Source organism: Bidens hawaiensis, unplaced genomic scaffold (assembly GCF_021521415.1).
Source record: "Bidens hawaiensis isolate Kalapana, Puna unplaced genomic scaffold, B.hawaiensis_p1.1 tig00022312_1, whole genome shotgun sequence".
Taxonomy (NCBI): Eukaryota; Viridiplantae; Streptophyta; class Magnoliopsida; order Asterales; family Asteraceae; genus Bidens; species Bidens hawaiensis.
Genome location: NW_027493468.1, coordinates 48,493 through 66,489, shown reverse-complemented (window position 1 = coordinate 66,489; position 17,997 = coordinate 48,493). Strand labels below are relative to the sequence as shown.

The window sequence follows — 17,997 nt, the reverse complement described above, 5'->3', positions numbered from 1 at the left end:
TACTAATAAAATTCCCGCACTTATCGAGTTACAATTACTATATTATTTATTTATCGCTACACTTATCTAATTTTGACGTTTTTAACTCAAAACATAAAGTTCTATCTATTTCTATATCCATCTCCAAACCTGAGGGGCCTGTTTGTAAAATCTGTTATGATCCATATTTCAAAATGGATAATCCATTACCATATCCGACCCATGTACATATTTTCGTATACCCGAGATCAAGCAATCAACCGATTTGATGTCCATAATCGTTTGTAATAAAAATTTTATTATTGGAAATCATTTATTTATGCTAGGCGCGGCCTCACTGACAATATAATCACGTTAATTACACCTCATATGACTCGTTTTTCCTTTATTAAACCTAACCGACACCCTAATCTTGGTATACACGATAACAGTGATATTAATCCAATTAATTGCATAGAATCCTTGTTTACTCACCGATAATAGCCCCTTATTTAATCGAATTCATTCGACCCATAATTGCTCGTTCATCACCCTTAATAGTCGGCCCTGTTCTTTGTCGTTCCTCCTCTTCTGTACACCGTAGAAGGTAATTAAACCCAAGGTTTTGATCGCGATCTCATGGGGATCAATACCCCTAAACATGCTTTGATTATTAATAAACGTATTGGGTAATTGCAGATTCTAGGGTTCTTGGTTAAAGGGGGGCAAAAAATCAGATCTTGTTTATAATTAAACGGTCTGGGTTTTAAACAAACTGAACTCGCAGATCAAGTGGTTGGTCTGTGTTTGTATCAAGCTCTGGTCGCGTGTTCAAATCCCCCTGCACCCGTTTTTCTCTTTCTTTTTTTAAAGGGTTTTCATTTAATTGATTTTTTCCAAGTATTTAACAAGTTCAATAATATTAATGGTTAATAACAATTATTTCACTAAAAACCGACTCCTTAATAATTGTTTCGCTCATATACATATATTTTTCTAAGACTCGTTTTCATACATATATATATATATATATACTTAGATATATATATATATATATATAAAGATACTTTAAAACTAACGTTTAATAAACACATATATACATATCAAGTGATTTTAGTTATAAAACTAAAAATGACGTTTTATTAAGTATATTTTCATAAATCAACAATATAGTTTTATAATAAATCCTTATAAATAATATATTAAAATAACATTTCCCTGTTATTAATTATCTAGTTAAATCTTATACTTAACGAGTCCGTTTGCTCTCGTTTCCTCATAGGCTCTAATGTTCGTGTGTAATTCCTTCTCTCGTTTTCACTACCTTAATCATCCTTGTCCATCCTTGAGGTGAGTACCACATTCCCCTTTCTTTACTCGTTCTATCACTTTTGGGGACATATGCGTAACTTAGTATATTTTCACACTTTATCTATACACAAAACTGCAATTGTTGTCTTATGTGTTAACTAATCTCATGCCATACTTGCTATATGTTTATTTGCTCTATGTGAACCGCATTCGGAGAGGTCCAGCATAATCTCAGAAAATAGTATGATCATACGCTAGTCGTTATAGCCTTGTGCTTTACGACATCTCATTTTATTTGCTCATTTGGTTGATTTGTTAATCTCATACGACTCGTTGAGCTACGTATTTTAGTATTTATTATGTATAACTAAACTAGTGTGTTGCTCACTCAACCTCGTGTTGACAAACTATATTATTTTCAACGCATATGGATGCCACCGTTTGATGTAAAGTGTGGACTTAGAAGAATTATTTTAAGGACTTATGCTAGAAGAGTTTATTTTTGAGACTATGAATTTTCATTTGAATTATTTAATGTTTTGTTTACTTTGGATTTCTTTTTGTAATGAATAATGGTGTTATTTGAATTAAATAAAAAGATATTTGAATTTTAATATTTGCATGATAGTAACCTTGCGAGCTGTGACAATCAGTCCACGGCCCGACATTTCCGCCGTAGGTTGGGGTGTGACACTTTAGAAGGGATTATAAAGAGATTTTTATGAGGAGGCTCCAACAATGTTAGAAAAATTCATTGGGTTGCGTGGGATAGGGTGGGCTTCCGAAAGATAGGGGAGGATTGGGCATCTATAGACTTAGAGATGTGAATATTTCCTTGTTGTCAATGTGGTTATGGAGATCTAAGACTGATACGAAAGGGTTGTGGAAACAAGTTATAGAAATATATACACTCATATGGTTCAGATTATGATTTGATTCCAGGCAAAAATGGGAATACCGGGGTTTGGTTGAACATAGCCTAGGTTCTAAATAAATTTAAGGTAGGTGGAGTTAAAATGGCCAATCTATGTAGAGGTAAAGTTAGAGATGGAAAAGAGATTGGATTTTGGTCTGATAATTGGGTAGGGAATTTTTTCTTAAGGGAGCTATTACCTAATTTGTACAAGTTGGAAAAAAATAAATATTGCAAAGTAAAGGATCGATTTTGGAAAGAAAATTACCAATTCAGCTGGGCATGGGAGTGTCAGAGATCTCCTAGATCGTTAATTGAAAGGAAGGAATGGGAAAGGGGCTTCCAGCTTGTTAATGATGCTACCTGGCATGGTGGTTCAGGTTCGTTGGGAATGGGCTGGAGACAAGGGTGGGAAGTTCATTGTTAACTCTGTTAAGAGTTTGCTTATTCAAGGTGTTGACAATAGTAATAATTATATTGTGAAGTGGAGCAAATGGAACACGATAAAGTGCAACATCCATGTTTGGAAGGTGGAGATGAATAGGATCCCGATCAAGATGGAATTAGAAAAAAAGACATATGACGATTGATAACAGTTCATGCATCTTGTGTGAGGCAGGAAGGGAGACGGTGGATCATATATTTACGGGTTGCACGATTGCGGCGGTGGTTTGGGAGTATATAATTCGGTGGTGTAAGGTTTTTCCGAATTTTGGTTTTACGGTTAGAGAGTTGCTTGAGCTTTCCAGTACCGTTAACTTGAAGACGGGTGAGAAAAGAGGTTTTTCATGGGATAATATATATAGCATGTTGAAGACTATGGAAAAGGAGAAATGACAAAATGCATCGTGGTAAGGAAGTGAAGATTGAAGAGATTATAGGAAATATTAAATCTTTAGATTTTCTTTGGTTTAAAAAACGATCTAATTGTAAAAGCATAGAATGGGCGAATTGGTGTAAGTTTAAGTTTATGCAGTTTGTTGTTCGGTGGGTTGAGACATTCGTCATTTTTGGTTAAATTCGTATTTGTATTTGTATTGAAAACCCGACCCATTTTGTTTTTCGGATCCTTCGTTATTAATAAAATATTGGGTTTTATGTTTCACTTATGTTATACAATTGTCAGATCAAGAAAACACCCTTTACGGTACTTTAAAACACCCTTTATAATTAAAAACGACTTAAAAAGAACTTCAGGGACCTAACTTGCCAATTAACCAAAGCTGGAGACCAAAACCCACCCACCTACAGATGCATCAGTTCGTTTTTGGTTGTATCACACCTTGTTTGACCCTCTAAATCAATCAAAATGCATGCAAATCCCTTGATAGTGACATTATGGATAACCCTTACTTTTTCCCCTATAAAAACAAGGCCAATACACCCATTTTGAGCTGCTCTTTCACATCAAACACTTCCCATCTAAATTTTAAGATTCATCTTTCAAACTCTTGATTTTGACTTCTCAAAGTTAAATTGAAGCTAATATTAGATTTAACTAATTGTTAGTAATTAAAGCTTGTTATTATAGTTTGCTTAAATTATATTCCCCTTGTTTCCTTGGCTATCCCTTCTCCAACCATGGTCAGATTAGGTGTTATTGCTATTATAAGGCAAGGCTACATGGAGGGCTATTATAGTCCTTGTTAACACTTTAATTTGTTTAAGCTGATTAATATTGTTTAGTTTCTAATTATTTTAGTTTCCAAACCATTTTAATAGTTCAATGGTATTTGGGTATGTGGTAACCATCCTCGGTTTCATTCCGAGTCAAGGGCTGAACCAAAACCGAACTTTCATTTAAATACTTTATTGTTAACATGTTTTATGTAAGATTTGAGTATTATCATTTCTATGCTTATTTTATGGTATTGGGTATGTGGTAACCATCCTCGGTCTTATTCCGAGTCAAGGACCGAACCAAGACCGAACTAAACTGAGTTCACTCGCTTAAGACACACTAGTTGTGTTTTGGGCCACCAAATCTCATATTTTTCCTTAAAACTATATTATAAAATAATTTTAATTATTTTCTCAAAATACTTGGCATGTCGGATCCAACTTGATCTTATAAAAAGTTTGGACCAACAAAGCCAAACACTCGCTTAGCGGACGTTGAGGTTCTTCCTAATAGAACTACACACTTGGTTAAGTTTCTTTTGATTTCATTGAGTTATCTCATAACGTTTATCATTTTGGAATCTCGGCTTCGGACTTGGCCAATTATCAAGACTCGAACCGACAAATCTGAACACTCGTAAAATCTCGTTTTGGTATCTATCTAACAAAGGGCATTGCAATATCGCAATTATACCCAAATATCTACTTAACAAAGGTTAAGTAAAGCTAATGAATATAATACCGAGACCCGATTTCGAGTAAACTTACATTTCAAAAATTGTTACTTTAATTTCTTATGTATTTACACTTTAACCCTCAAACTTTAATTATTTATCTTACTTGTCATGTTATTTTACTTAAAAGCTTTTAAGACCATCTACTAACTCAAGACCCTCTTAATCTAGGTCTTGCTCGTTGAACTTACCTTTCCGTTTTATCGCAAACTAATCCTTCAAGTTACTTATTTCATGTGAGTACATTTCATTCCCCGTTTTTATTTTTATACTTTGGGGGTAACTTGCATACCTATAAGAACAAGAATGATTTAAGATACTAGATCCTCAAACCACGAACTCTTGGGTGTATGATACTTTGAATAATTGCCCTATTGTGTGTTATATGCTTCATATGCTTTACGTGCAAGAGTGTTTATTTTGATGTTGTTGAGCTTCAATAAGTATGATCATACGCACCCCTAACTACTTTAGCCTTGTTATTCGAGTATGTTGGTTGTTACCAATTTGAAAGGATCCTTATTTAAGATTTATATACCGCAATTGTTGCTTTTATTATAGTTTCATATACGAGTTGTAGATTTTGCCTCATATTATATATACTCAAAACTATGAATTTGCTCACCAACATTCGTTTTGACAAAATATATTTTATACATTGTTACAGGCTTGATTATTGGTTGATTGAAATTTGAAGACACTATTTTATTTTGAGAGCGTTTAGGTTATTAGAAGAATGAACAATTTATTTCTTGTATTTGGTGTTATTTTGTATGAACAAGTTGTGTTACTTTTGATGATTGAATGAAATGAATGAGTTGTTTAAATATTGTCACTTTAATAGTGTCTTGTGTTCTTGAGCAATCCGTTGCACCCCGGCATGTTCCGCCGCCTTTGGTTGGTGCGTGACAGATTGGTATCAAAGCCATGATTATAGGATAGGCGGTTAGACGTAACGGCAACAAATCATGTTATATGATGTACATAAAATTATACAACTTTTTAGCATCAAATAATCTCTAAAAACTGCAATTTCTATCAAATAACATAGCACAGAAGGCTACTTATCATAATAAAATATAATTTCAGGTGAAACCAAGCCCCAAACGAAGAAACAAGCGAAAAGACGAAGAAAAACGGAAGGAAATGCAAGAAAAAGCAAGAAACACGACCCCATGCTTCTGAACACTAGAAAAGACAAAAATCTACAAGAAAAGACAAAAACTGGGAACAAAAGCACGAGGTCGTGCCCCTTGCCCATGGGGCCGTGGTCATACATAAGAAACGACAAAACAAATATGGCACATGTCATAATAAAACACGGGGGCGTGCCTACTAAGGCACGGGGCCGTGCTTCACACTCCAGATTGCCTATAAATAGTGGCTCATGTTGCACTCATTTGGTGTGCCTTGAAGAGAGTTCTATCCGGTTTTCACTTATAAAAACACACTAACACTTACATTGAAGATCTAGTGAAGAGTTTGAAGGCTTGGAGGTCATCATCATCAACCATTATCATCATCCATCCACCATCATCATTAAGAAGGAAGATTCATCCACATTTGGTTAGATTGTTCTAGTTCAATCATGTGTTTGTTATTATCATCCATCCTAATGTTCATAACTATGCTCATTATGAGCTAAACTCCATTTACCATCTAATATCTATGAAGAAACTTTTTTTTACTTGATACTTATATAAAACATGTCGTTTAGTCTAGCTAAGTACATGGTTTTCTTACAATTATCTTTTGATGAGAAATGTTTCACAATCTTAATCCAACAATTCATAGTGTTGGACTCGGTCTGCCCAAGAGACATATTATAATTGATGTGGCTAGTACGTTATGATCCAAGTCGGGTCATACCCAATAACAAGCTAGACAAACACCGATAATATTCGTTTACATATGATGTGATCATAACAAATGAATATTAACACTTGAGTTATTTGGAAAGAGGTTTCAAAATAAAATGTATTTGTGTAATAAACAAATCATATGGATGATTTATGTTTTATGAGAGAAAATTACATAGTGTTATTTAAGTTGGTTGAATAACAATATGTGAATAATAATAACCAAGCATGTATCTTAACATATAATAAGTTTTATAAGTTATAAGTTATAAACTTATAAATACATATATATATATATATATAACTTTATAAAAAAAAGGAAAAGGAATAATACTCTTTCAAATGTAATATTATTATATGTTTGAGTGGAGACATGCAAGGTGAGTGGAGACATGCAATGGTTATTATTGGTGGAGAGAAAGATGCATTTGAATAAAACCAAGTCTTTCTCTTTCATTCTTTCATAACACACATAATTTCCAAGTAAACTTTTCTCTCTTCCTCTCTTGGGTATTTTCATCCAACATAAGAAAAGAAGAAGAAAATTTCAAGTGCAAATCCTAGCTAGAAGTGGTGTGTTGTTGAAGCTTGGGGTATGCTAGCTTGAGGAGCTTCCATATTCAAGTTCTTACCTTTCAATCATCATCTCTTTCACCCGGTTTTGTCATATTGAAAGGTAGTAGTAACATGCATGGACTTATAGTGACATGTATGTATTTGATAGTGTGTAATTCGTATTTGGATCCGGGTTTGGGTTTTGCATGTTTAAAATTGGTTTTATACATATCATATTAACAAGATTTAAAACTTTTATATCCGCTGCGTTTTTGGTAAAATAGGGATTTTATCACTTTGATAATCTTGTTAAAACCCAACAATGGCATCAAGAGCCGCTTATACGAATGCATGCTTCATTAGACCCAAAATTTTTCGGGTTTATGGTGGGTTTCACCATTTGGCCGAAACTTTTTGGGGTTTTGGTTACCCCATGGTTTTTCATGGTTATACTTTACATGCATGTGGTAATCCTGAAAAACCAAGTCATTTGGATGATTGTTTAGTTTGTTTGGACAAAACCCAAAACTTTCGGTTTGCTTAAGCTTTGGCCGAAAGTTTTGAGGCAAAAAGGGGAACCATTTTGGTCTTGTATTATTGCATATTTGGATGTGTAATAGATGTTCATAACCTAGCCATGGCCTTGTGTTTGGTTGAATGATTGTGTTGGTTGTTTGTTCATTCGATTTGGTTGTAATATTTATTTGGGTTTGTAATCTATTTATTTATTCATTTGGTTTGTAATAATAAGTAGATTAGATGTATTTATTTTACTAGAAAAATGTATTAGGATATATTTTGTAAAAGAAGATGCATGGATGGAAGCCCAAATAAAATGATGGAGACCACAACACCGGGGTAAACACTTAGAGCATATGGATGCGGAATCAAATGGGAGTTCACCGACACAAGTGCATGTTCTTTTGGGTCCCTTAGGAGAGACTTTTTGACACACTTGTCTTCGGTCAACAAGTGTGGTCAACATTAGGAGGCTATGGTTATGAACTTGTGGTTGTGTATATTTTATGCTTGCATGGTTGATTTACTTATGTTTGTATTATTTGCAATATGGTTTGCTTAAAATCAACTAGCATAAAATTGGTTCCTTAGAAATCGTTAGGTAATAAAAAAATTGGTTTTATTAATAACTAATGATTTCATAATAAAATGGGTTTTATTAATAGGAACTTTGAAAATGGGTTTTTCAACTAAGTACCATACATTTGAATGCATGCAAATGAAAGGTACAATAAATAGTTTTCCAATCTAGAATTTAGAAAACATAAATCCCTTTTAAAACAAGTTAAACACCATCTTTTTATACGACACTTAAGTCACTTGTAGACTTGAAAGTGAGTTAGGATCACCTAAGAACTTTTAAGAAAACTTGTGATCTTAAGGTGATTTTACAAGTACTTTTGGCATTAGGATCACCTAACCACTTGTATGAGTAAACTCACACGTGTGTATAAGTAGGACGAATTGATTTGAAACCATGACTATAGGATCACCTTAACATGGCGTTCAAAGGTGTTGATGAGATTAAACATACCAACTAAACATATGATGTTTAACCGATCCCATAAAACTAGAAGTTGCAAAGGGTTGCAATCGTCAAACGTTGACTACCTTGTTAATTTGAATAGTAGGATAAAGGTCACCTAACTATTATTTGAATGAAACGTTGGGTTCTTGATTTTAATCAATAATTTTCTTGGAGACATTAAAGGGTATTAAAGATTAAAATTTTATTAATATCGAAAATACTAATTTGAACTTTGTTAAAACTTCTTTTAGATGGCCGCAAACAATGCACCAAACGCTATTATCCCACCCGTGCATAACTTATCACTAAGATCCATTTTGGATAAGTATCGTCTAAACTATAACAACTTCATGGATTGGTATCGAAACTTGAGAATTGTTCTCAAGCAAGAAAAGAAGTCTTATATTTTAGATGATCCTATTCCCGATGAACCAAACGTTGACGATTTAGATGCCTACGCGAATTGGTTAAAATACACCGAGGATTCGGTGCAAGTTTCTTGCCTCATGTTGGGAACAATGATTCCCGAGATCCAAAAGGATTTCGAGAATCATGGGGCGTATGACATGATTACCCAGCTTAAGGAAATGTTCCTTACTCAAGCTAGGGTTGAACGATTCGAAACGGTTCGAGCGCTTCATGCATGTCATATGGAAGAAACCCAATCTGTTTCATCTTATGTACTTAAGATGAAGAGCCACATTGATCGGCTTGAACGGCTTAACTGTCCCGTCTCAAAAGAGTTAGCCACGGATTTGATCCTAAATGGCTTAACTAAAATGTTTGAGACATTCGTCATGAACTACAACATGAACGGATGGGACAAAAGCATTGGTGAGCTTCACGCAATGCTTAAGACAGCCGAAGCCGGCATGGGTAAAAAGGTTTTACCCGTTTTTGCGATCAATGAGGGTGGCTCAAAGAAAAGGCATCACCCGGAACCAAAGGCAAGGGTTGCCGTTGGCAAGGGGCAAGTCAAGAAGGGGTTCAAGGGAAAGGCAAAGGCGGAACCAAAACCAAAGAAGCTAAAGGTTAGCGCTGAGGATCCGTGCTTTGGTTGTGGTGAGATAGGTCATTGGATGAGAAACTGTCTGACCTATCTTAAGGAGTTGAAAGCTAAGAGGGATGCGGGGCAAACCTCAGGTACAACTTTCATGATTCACATTGATCTTAATATTATTTCTTCTAACACATGGGTATTGGATACCGGATGTGGAACTCATATATGCAATTCATTGCAGGGGTTCAAAAGAAGAAATGAAGTGAAGAAAGGAGATATAAGTCTTTTCATGGGCAATGGAGCAAAGGTTGACGTCCAAGCCCGAGGAGATTATGTTTTAAAACTTCCAAATGGTTTGGAAATTATTTTGAAAAACATTTTATATTCCCCTAGTTTGACTAGGAATATTATCTCTGTTTCTGTATTAAGACAATCTGGTTATGACTTTAAGTTTGTTGATAATGGTATTTATGTTTTCATGGATAATGTTTTTTTATTTTAAAACGATGCCGTTTAATGGCATTTATGAATTAATTCATGATGACTCCTACATTGATAACTCGTTGTACCAAGCTAACACCAAAAGACTCAAAATGGATTTGAGTAATACTTTTCTTTGGCATTGTCGTCTTGGTCACATAAACAAGAATCGTATTCATACACTTCGAAAGAATGGTCTTTTGAAATCAAATGTTGATTCATTTGATGAATGTGAATCTTGTTTATTGGGAAAGATGACCAAAGAGCCCTTTAATGGAACAAATGAGAGGGCGAAAAACTTATTAGGTATCATACATTCGGATGTATGTGGACCTTTTAGGACAATGACAAGAAATGGTGAAAGATACTTCATTACCTTTACCGATGATTATAGTCGCTATGGGTATGTGTTCTTGTTAAGACACAAAAATGAGGCCTTTGAAATGTTCAAAGTCTTCCAAAATGAAGTACAAAATCAACTCAACAAAACAATCAAAGTACTACGTTCTGATAGAGGAGGTGAATACCTCAATGATGCGTTTCTAGAACATCTTAGGAGTTGTGGGATTGTCTCACAACTTACTCCACCTGGAACACCACAACTTAATGGTGTGTCCGAGAGGAGGAATCGAACTTTATTGGACATGGTTCGATCCATGATGGCTAGAAGCTCATTACCTCTATCATTTTGGGGTTTCGCTGTGATCTCCGCTGCCCGTATTTTAAATATGGCACCAACCAAGAAAGTGGATAGACACCTTTTGAAATATGGCATGGAAAGGCTCCAAAATTTTCATATTTAAAGGTATGGGGTTGTGAGGCTTATGTTAAGATCTACACCCCTGAAAAACTTGAATGTCGATCCACTAAGTGTATATTTGTAGGATATCCCACAGATTCGATGGGATATTATTTCTACAATCCAAGCGAGCATAAAGTGTTTATAGCTCGAAAGGCTAAGTTCTTGGAAAGAAGGTTCCTTATGGAAGGAACTGATAGAACTATAGAACTCGAAGAGGATCGAGAACTACAAGCCGATACACGTTTGGTTGACGCTAGCAATCAACAAGAGGTTGTTGAGGATGATCAAATGGTTGATCAAAACACACAAAACATTCGCAAATCTGGTAGAGTTAGCACCCCACCTGAGAGATATGGATTTTTCATGGATGGATGCTACGTGGTAGATTCGGATGAACCCACCACATACCGAGATACAATGTCGCAATTTGATTGTGACAAATGGCTAGAAGCCATGAATGTTGAGATGCAATCCATGCATGACAATCAAGTATGGGACTTGGTTGCTCCACCTCTAAATTCCAAACTCGTTGGAAGTAAGTGGGTTTTCAAGAAGAAAACTGATATGCATGGAAACTTGGATACTTATATAGCTAGACTTGTAGCAGAGGGTTTCACACAAACTCAAGGGGTTGATTATGATGAAACTTTCTCGCCCGTAGCGATGCTAAAGTCTATTAGGATATTGTTTGCCATAGCCGCATATTATGACTATGAGATATGGCAAATGGATGTCAAAACTGCTTTTCTAAATGGGCATCTTAATGAAGATGTTTATATGGTTCTGCCTGAAGGTTTTGTCGATCCACAACATCCTAACAAAGTATGCAAGTTGAAGAAATCAATCTATGGATTGAAACAAGCATCTAGAAGTTGGAATCACCGTTTTGATGATGAAGTTAAGAAATTTGGATTCATCAAAAACGCTGATGAAGCTTGTGTGTATAAGAAAGCTAGTGGGAGCATCATAACCTTTCTGGTATTATATGTCGGATGACATATTACTGTTTGGAAATGAAATTCCAACCTTGGAAGGTGTAAAAGCCTGGCTTGGAAGCTGTTTTTCCATTAAGGATCTTGGTGAAGCCGCCTATATTCTGGGAATAAGGATCTATAGGGATAGATCAAGGCGGTTGATAGGTTTGAATCAAAGTGCATACATAGACAAGATCTTGAAAAGGTTCAAGATGGAAAACTCTAAGAAAGGTTTGGTACCTATTCAAAGAGGAATGATGTTGAGTGCTTCTCAATGTCCAAGCTCAAAGGATGAGCAAGACAAAATGAGTGGTATCCCATATGCATCTGCTATAGGATCCATCATGTATGCCATGATTTGCACTAGACCGGATGTGTCATGCGCCTGACAAGTCGATACCAACAAAATCCGGGAACTAGCCATTGGATGGCTGTTAAGAGCATATTGAAATACATTAGAAGGACTAAGTATATGTTTCTAATATATGGCTCTGGTGAGGAGGAACTCTTTGTAAAGGGTTACACTGATGCGAGTTTCCAAACTGATCGAGATGATTCTCGATCATAATCGGGATATGTTTTCGTTCTCAATGGTGGTACTGTCTCATGGAAGAGTGCAAAACAAGATGTGGTAGCCTTATCCACCACTGAATCTGAATACATCGTCGCCTCCCTGGCAGCTCAAGTATGGATTAGAAAGTTCATTGCCGATCTAGGAGTGGTTCGTACCATTCAGGACCCTCTAGAGATCTTTTGTGACAACGAGGGTGCGATTGCTCAAATCAAAGAACCTCGTGCTCATCAAAAGACGAGGCACATTGAGCGGAGATTCAACTACATAAGGGATGAAGTTGAAAAAGGAAAGATATGTATTCGCAAAGTTCACACTGATCAAAACATTGCGGACCCACTCACGAAACTCCTTGAAAGGCCGAAGCATGAGAGTCATACTTGCGCCTTAGGACTTCGATATTCTAGTGATTGGATTTGATCAAAATTTGTATTTGGATATTGGAACAATTTTATTTTAACTCAATCATATGGTCATGTTCTTAAGTTATGTTCCATTTTAGTATGTTTAAATCCGTGAATAATTTGTATTATTCTAAACGTCCGTAGTCGTTCATAGTTGTGGGAACAAATGTGAAAGTAAGACTATTATGAACTTGGATTGGTAGATATTCATGAGGTATGAATATAGCAAAGGGTTGCTGCCAAGGTTCGTAGATATTTATGGGATAAATATTGGACTGACCCGCCCTCAATTTTACTGCATGGAATCCTTGGGATTTGTGATCATAAGTAAATTGAGTAAAGGCGAACTTCATAGTATCCTCCGACCTGAGATACATATTGGGTCTTGATATTCATCGACTATTATGCTTTGACTTAGTTCTTCGCTGCTCTGAAATATGTCAGTACATAAGGCTAAGCTCAAGTATAGTACAAGGTGATAGTGAGAGACGTATGTAGTCAATATGGGAGTTGTCCCTCTTATTCGTTGAGAGTTAAATGTCTAAGGCCTGACAAGTTAAATCAAAATAGAATGATCACTCTGTGTCTCTGGATTTAACATGACATTTGTGGCAAAAGGATAAATGATAGTTTCACCTAAATCATTTTCAAGTATGGGACTTGAAAGGGATGATGTTATTGAATGGCACTTCGTCATGCGTATTAGGGGTAGTAAACCGTAGTTAGGCGGTATTTGCTACTTGCATCAATCTTCTATGTATCTTGTGAAAGTGGGAGATTGTTGGACTCGGTCTGCCCAAGAGACATATTATAATTGATGTGGCTAGTACGTTATGATCCAAGTCGGGTCATACCCAATAACAAGCTAGACAAACACCGATAATATTCGTTTACATATGATGTGATCATAACAAATGAATATTAACACTTGAGTTATTTGGAAAGAGGTTTCTAAATAAAATGTACTTGTGTAATAAACAAATCATATGGATGATTTATGTTTTATGAGAGAACATTACATAGTGTTATTTAAGTTGGTTGAATAACAATATGTGAATAATAATAACCAAGCATGTATCTTAACATATAATAAGTTTTATAAGTTATAAGTTATAAACTTATAATATATATATATATATATATATATATATATATATAACTTTATAAAAAAAAGGAAAAGGAATAATACTCTTTCAAATGTAATATTATTATATGTTTGAGTGGAGACATGCAAGGTGAGTGGAGACATGCAATGGTTATTATTGGTGGAGAGAAAGATGCCTTTGAATAAAACCAAGTCTTTCTCTTTCATTCTTTCATAACACACATAATTTCCAAGTAAACTTTTCTCTCTTCATCTCTTGGGTATTTTCATCCAACATAAGAAAAGAAGAAGAAAATTTCAAGTGCAAATCCTAGCTAGAAGTGGTGTGTTGTTGAAGCTTGGTGTATGCTAGCTTTAGGAGCTTCCATATTCAAGTTCTTACCTTTCAATCATCATCTCTTTCACCCGGTTTTGTCATATTGAAAGGTAGTAGTAACATGCATGGACTTATAGTGACATGTATGCATTTGATAGTGTGTAATTCGTATTTGGATCCGGGTTTGGGTTTTGCATGTTTAAAATTGGTTTTATACATATCATATTAACAAGATTTAAAACTTTTATATCCGCTGCGTTTTTGGTAAAATAGGGATTTTATCACTTTGATAATCTTGTTAAAACCCAACACATAGTTGGTGATTGTCAATTCTATTGATAATCATTCATGTTCTTGAAAGATAGAAATACTTTGATAACTTATCAAAACATGGATCCTTATATTGTGCTTAGAAATGATGAGATATAAGTTATAATCTATTTCTCTAAGTTTTTGGTAATCTGAAAATGGCATCGCTAACGCAATTGCTTAGGATATCATGCTAGTTAAAGAAATAATATGTTAACGGAATGTGTAATTATAACCTACTTAAATCAACCAAGGGGAGGTTATGTGATGAACTATAACCACCCGAAGTTGTTAGAATTGGTATTTGAGAAATTGAAGTCAATCCTAATCTTTCTACTTTACGAAACTACTTGCCAACTTAAATTGACATTCTTGAGGTAGCATGACATTAGGAAAGAGTCGACTTTAAAATGCGCATGCTACTCCTTTTTTGTCATAGATGCTCGCTTAGAAATTAGGAGCTATCTATGATATATTACTACGGGAAGTTTACCACATGTTTACATATTAATTATCAAGGATAAAACGGAGTGGACTCTTGATCTTAGATGGTAACCTTCACATAATTGAACTACTTGTTTAGAATTTCTCGTCTTGGTTAATATATAAGTATTTTTATTTTATAAAAAGTTCAAAAATTAACCCCAAAATGATTAAAACCTCCGATTAAAGTAAAACAACGATTTATTATTAGAAACATTTGTGTCCACGGATCGATACTTGGTTCTTACCAATACTATTCTACATATACGATAGGTACACTTGCCTATTTTGTGTGTGTTTAGTCTTCGTAGAAATCACTTTTATAAATTTAAAACACGATCTTGTGGAAAAAGCAAATCATTCCACCTTTCATATTTTAACCGCAACGCACACAGCACATCAAGTTTTTGGCGCCGTTGATGGGGACACGGGACCTTTTTAAGGACGATCCAAGTTTTAATTTAATCATTGTCTATAATTGTACAAATTTTACTTTATTTTACTTTTAACTAACTATTAAACTATATAATTTTACGGCTAGCCAAAATTTTAACCTTTATTTACCTAACCTTTACTTTAGCTTAATTAACTTAGATTTTAGTTTAGTAATTAATTAGCTTAGCCTAACTCGTAGTCTAACTTTACCTAACTTTTACTTTTGTTTTAATTTTGATTTAGTCCTATGTATGTCCTCTACTTTTAAGCCTGAGCTTGTTTCTCCAAATTCTGAACCGGAACGACTCTTTCGTCGACGTTCACGTAAACGGACTGCAGAAACCGTCGAAGTAATCAAAGACGAGTCAGTAGACGCCACCATATCAGGAGAAAATCAAACAGAAGAAATGATGGCGGCCCATTACAATGAACCAAAATATGAGCCAGCATGCCAAGCCAACTCTTGACGGCTACGGCAATGGACTGGCTCCACCCGAAATCACCAAAAATTTCGAAATCAAATCAAGCACCATTCATATGGTGGAAAATTCAATTCAATTTCATGGTCTCCTCGACGAAGACCCTCTTTCTCATATATCTCGATTCCTACGAATCTGCGGAACCTTTAAAATACAAAAATGTTCAGACGATCAAATCAAACTCAAACTCTTTCCTTTCTCTCTAAGGGGTCAAGCCCTAGAATGGATAGAATCTCTTCCCTCTGGTTCCATCACCACTTGGGACTAGATGGTTGAACAGTTTCTCCTCAAATATTTTCCGCCTGATAAAACTGCTAAATACCGAGCCAGCATTACCGGATTCCGAACTGATGATGATGAATCGTTACACACAGCATGGGAGAGATACAAAAGTCTTCTACGAAGATGCCCACATCATGGACTGAGTGTAAGGTTACAAGTATTAAATTACTTTTACGCACAATCCAGTCAAAACAAACAGGCCATCGACCAAATCGCCGGTGGAGACATGGGATCCAAATCACCTAACGAAGCATTTGAAGTCCTGGAGAAAGCTGCAAAGAAGAGTTTGGCTTACAACCCACCAAGATCTACACCTACCCATAAAGGAATACACCACGTTGATTCCAACACTGTTGTCACAGCACAGCTTGAAGCCCTTTCGAAAAAATTAGAACAACTTCAAGCCAAGCTATCAAAAACCAGACTCACCTGTGACACTTGTGGGGGAAGTCATAAGAAAAGTGACTGTAAACAAGTCATTATGGCCATGGAAGAAGTTGATTTCATCGCTCGACAGAATAACGCTTTCAGCAATAACTACAATCCAGGATGGAGAAACCACCCGAATTTCAGCTGGAAACACGGAGGTAACACTCAACCCCTACCCGGATTCGAGAAAAGACCAATGAATCAATCCTTCCAGCCTAAGCCTCAATTCCAGGATCAAATTTCTAGTAGCCATCAAAACCCAAGCTACTCAAAAATCCAAGAAATGTTAATCCAAATTATGACCAAAACAAATGAAGCAGAGAAGAAGGCCGACTCAAGAGTTGTTGATATCAGCGGAGTATTATTAAAACATGAAGCCGACCGAAAAAGTCAACGAGCATCATTACAGAATCTAGAAACTCAAATCGGACAAATTGCCCGACAATTATCCGAAAGACCACCCGACGCTCTTCCAAGCAACACAATCACCAACCCGAATGCGACAGCTAACGCTGTTACACTCAAAAGCGGTACAACCACTGTTGCCTCACCAACTTCAGAACCAGTTACGGAAAAAGGAGTCTCTTGATGAAACGCGGGAAAGACTGACCCCAACAGGCACCGTACAACCCAAGGAGCCAGTCCGAACTTATGTTCCACCTATTCCATACCCAGGAAGGCTGAAAAAGGAACGATTGGAAGCTCAGTATGGGAAGTTTTTAGAACTCTTCAAACAAATCCATATCAACATCCCTTTTATCGAAGCCATCGCTCAAATGCCAAAATATGCCAAGTTTCTCAAAGAAGTACTGACAAACAAGAGGAAGCTGGAGGAACTCTCGCATGTCACTTTTAGTGAGGAATGTTCAGTAGTCCTCCAAAGCAAGCCGCCAACAAAAATGACTGATCCAGGGAGCTTTACTATCCGTTGTCTTATAGGAAATTTATCTGTTAGCAATGCCCTAGCTGACCTAGGAGCTAGTATTAATTTAATGCCTTATGCGGTGTTTGCAAAACTAGGTATAGGAGAACCAAAGCCCACCCGCATGAGCATTCAGTTAGCTGACCGATCTGTTTAATATCCTCGGGGCATTGTTGAAAACATGCTCGTTAAAATCGACAAGTTTGTTTTCCCAGTAGATTTTGTAATTCTATACATGGAGGAAGACAAAAGTGTACCTCTGATTTTAGGAAGACCCTTCTTAGCCACTGCAAAGGCTATTATTGACGTTTGCACCAGCAAACTCACTCTCAGGGTCAATGATGAGGCAATCACTTTTGACATAGGAAAATCTATGCAATATCCGCAACATCATGATGACACATTATATTGTGTCGACATCATAGATTCCATCGTGAGTTGCTATATACGAGATTCCTCCATCAATAAACCGCTAGAAACATAAGTCTTAGACAAAATACTCAACATGAC

The 17,997-nt window shown here is 35.9% G+C and overlaps 1 protein-coding gene across 1 annotated transcript in view; it reads left to right on the top strand.

The window, feature by feature from the left end:
* The window catches only part of LOC143565286 (uncharacterized), a 240,064-nt gene extending 228,709 nt beyond the window's left edge, over positions 1 to 11,355 (top strand). The window contains exon 2 of the mRNA XM_077052297.1: positions 7,235 to 11,355. Within this exon, the coding sequence (XP_076908412.1) occupies positions 8,748 to 9,998 (1,251 nt within the window). The 5' untranslated portion in view covers positions 7,235 to 8,747 and the 3' untranslated portion in view covers positions 9,999 to 11,355. The remainder of the gene's footprint in view (positions 1 to 7,234) is intronic.
* Positions 11,356 to 17,997: the final 6,642 nt, after the last annotated feature.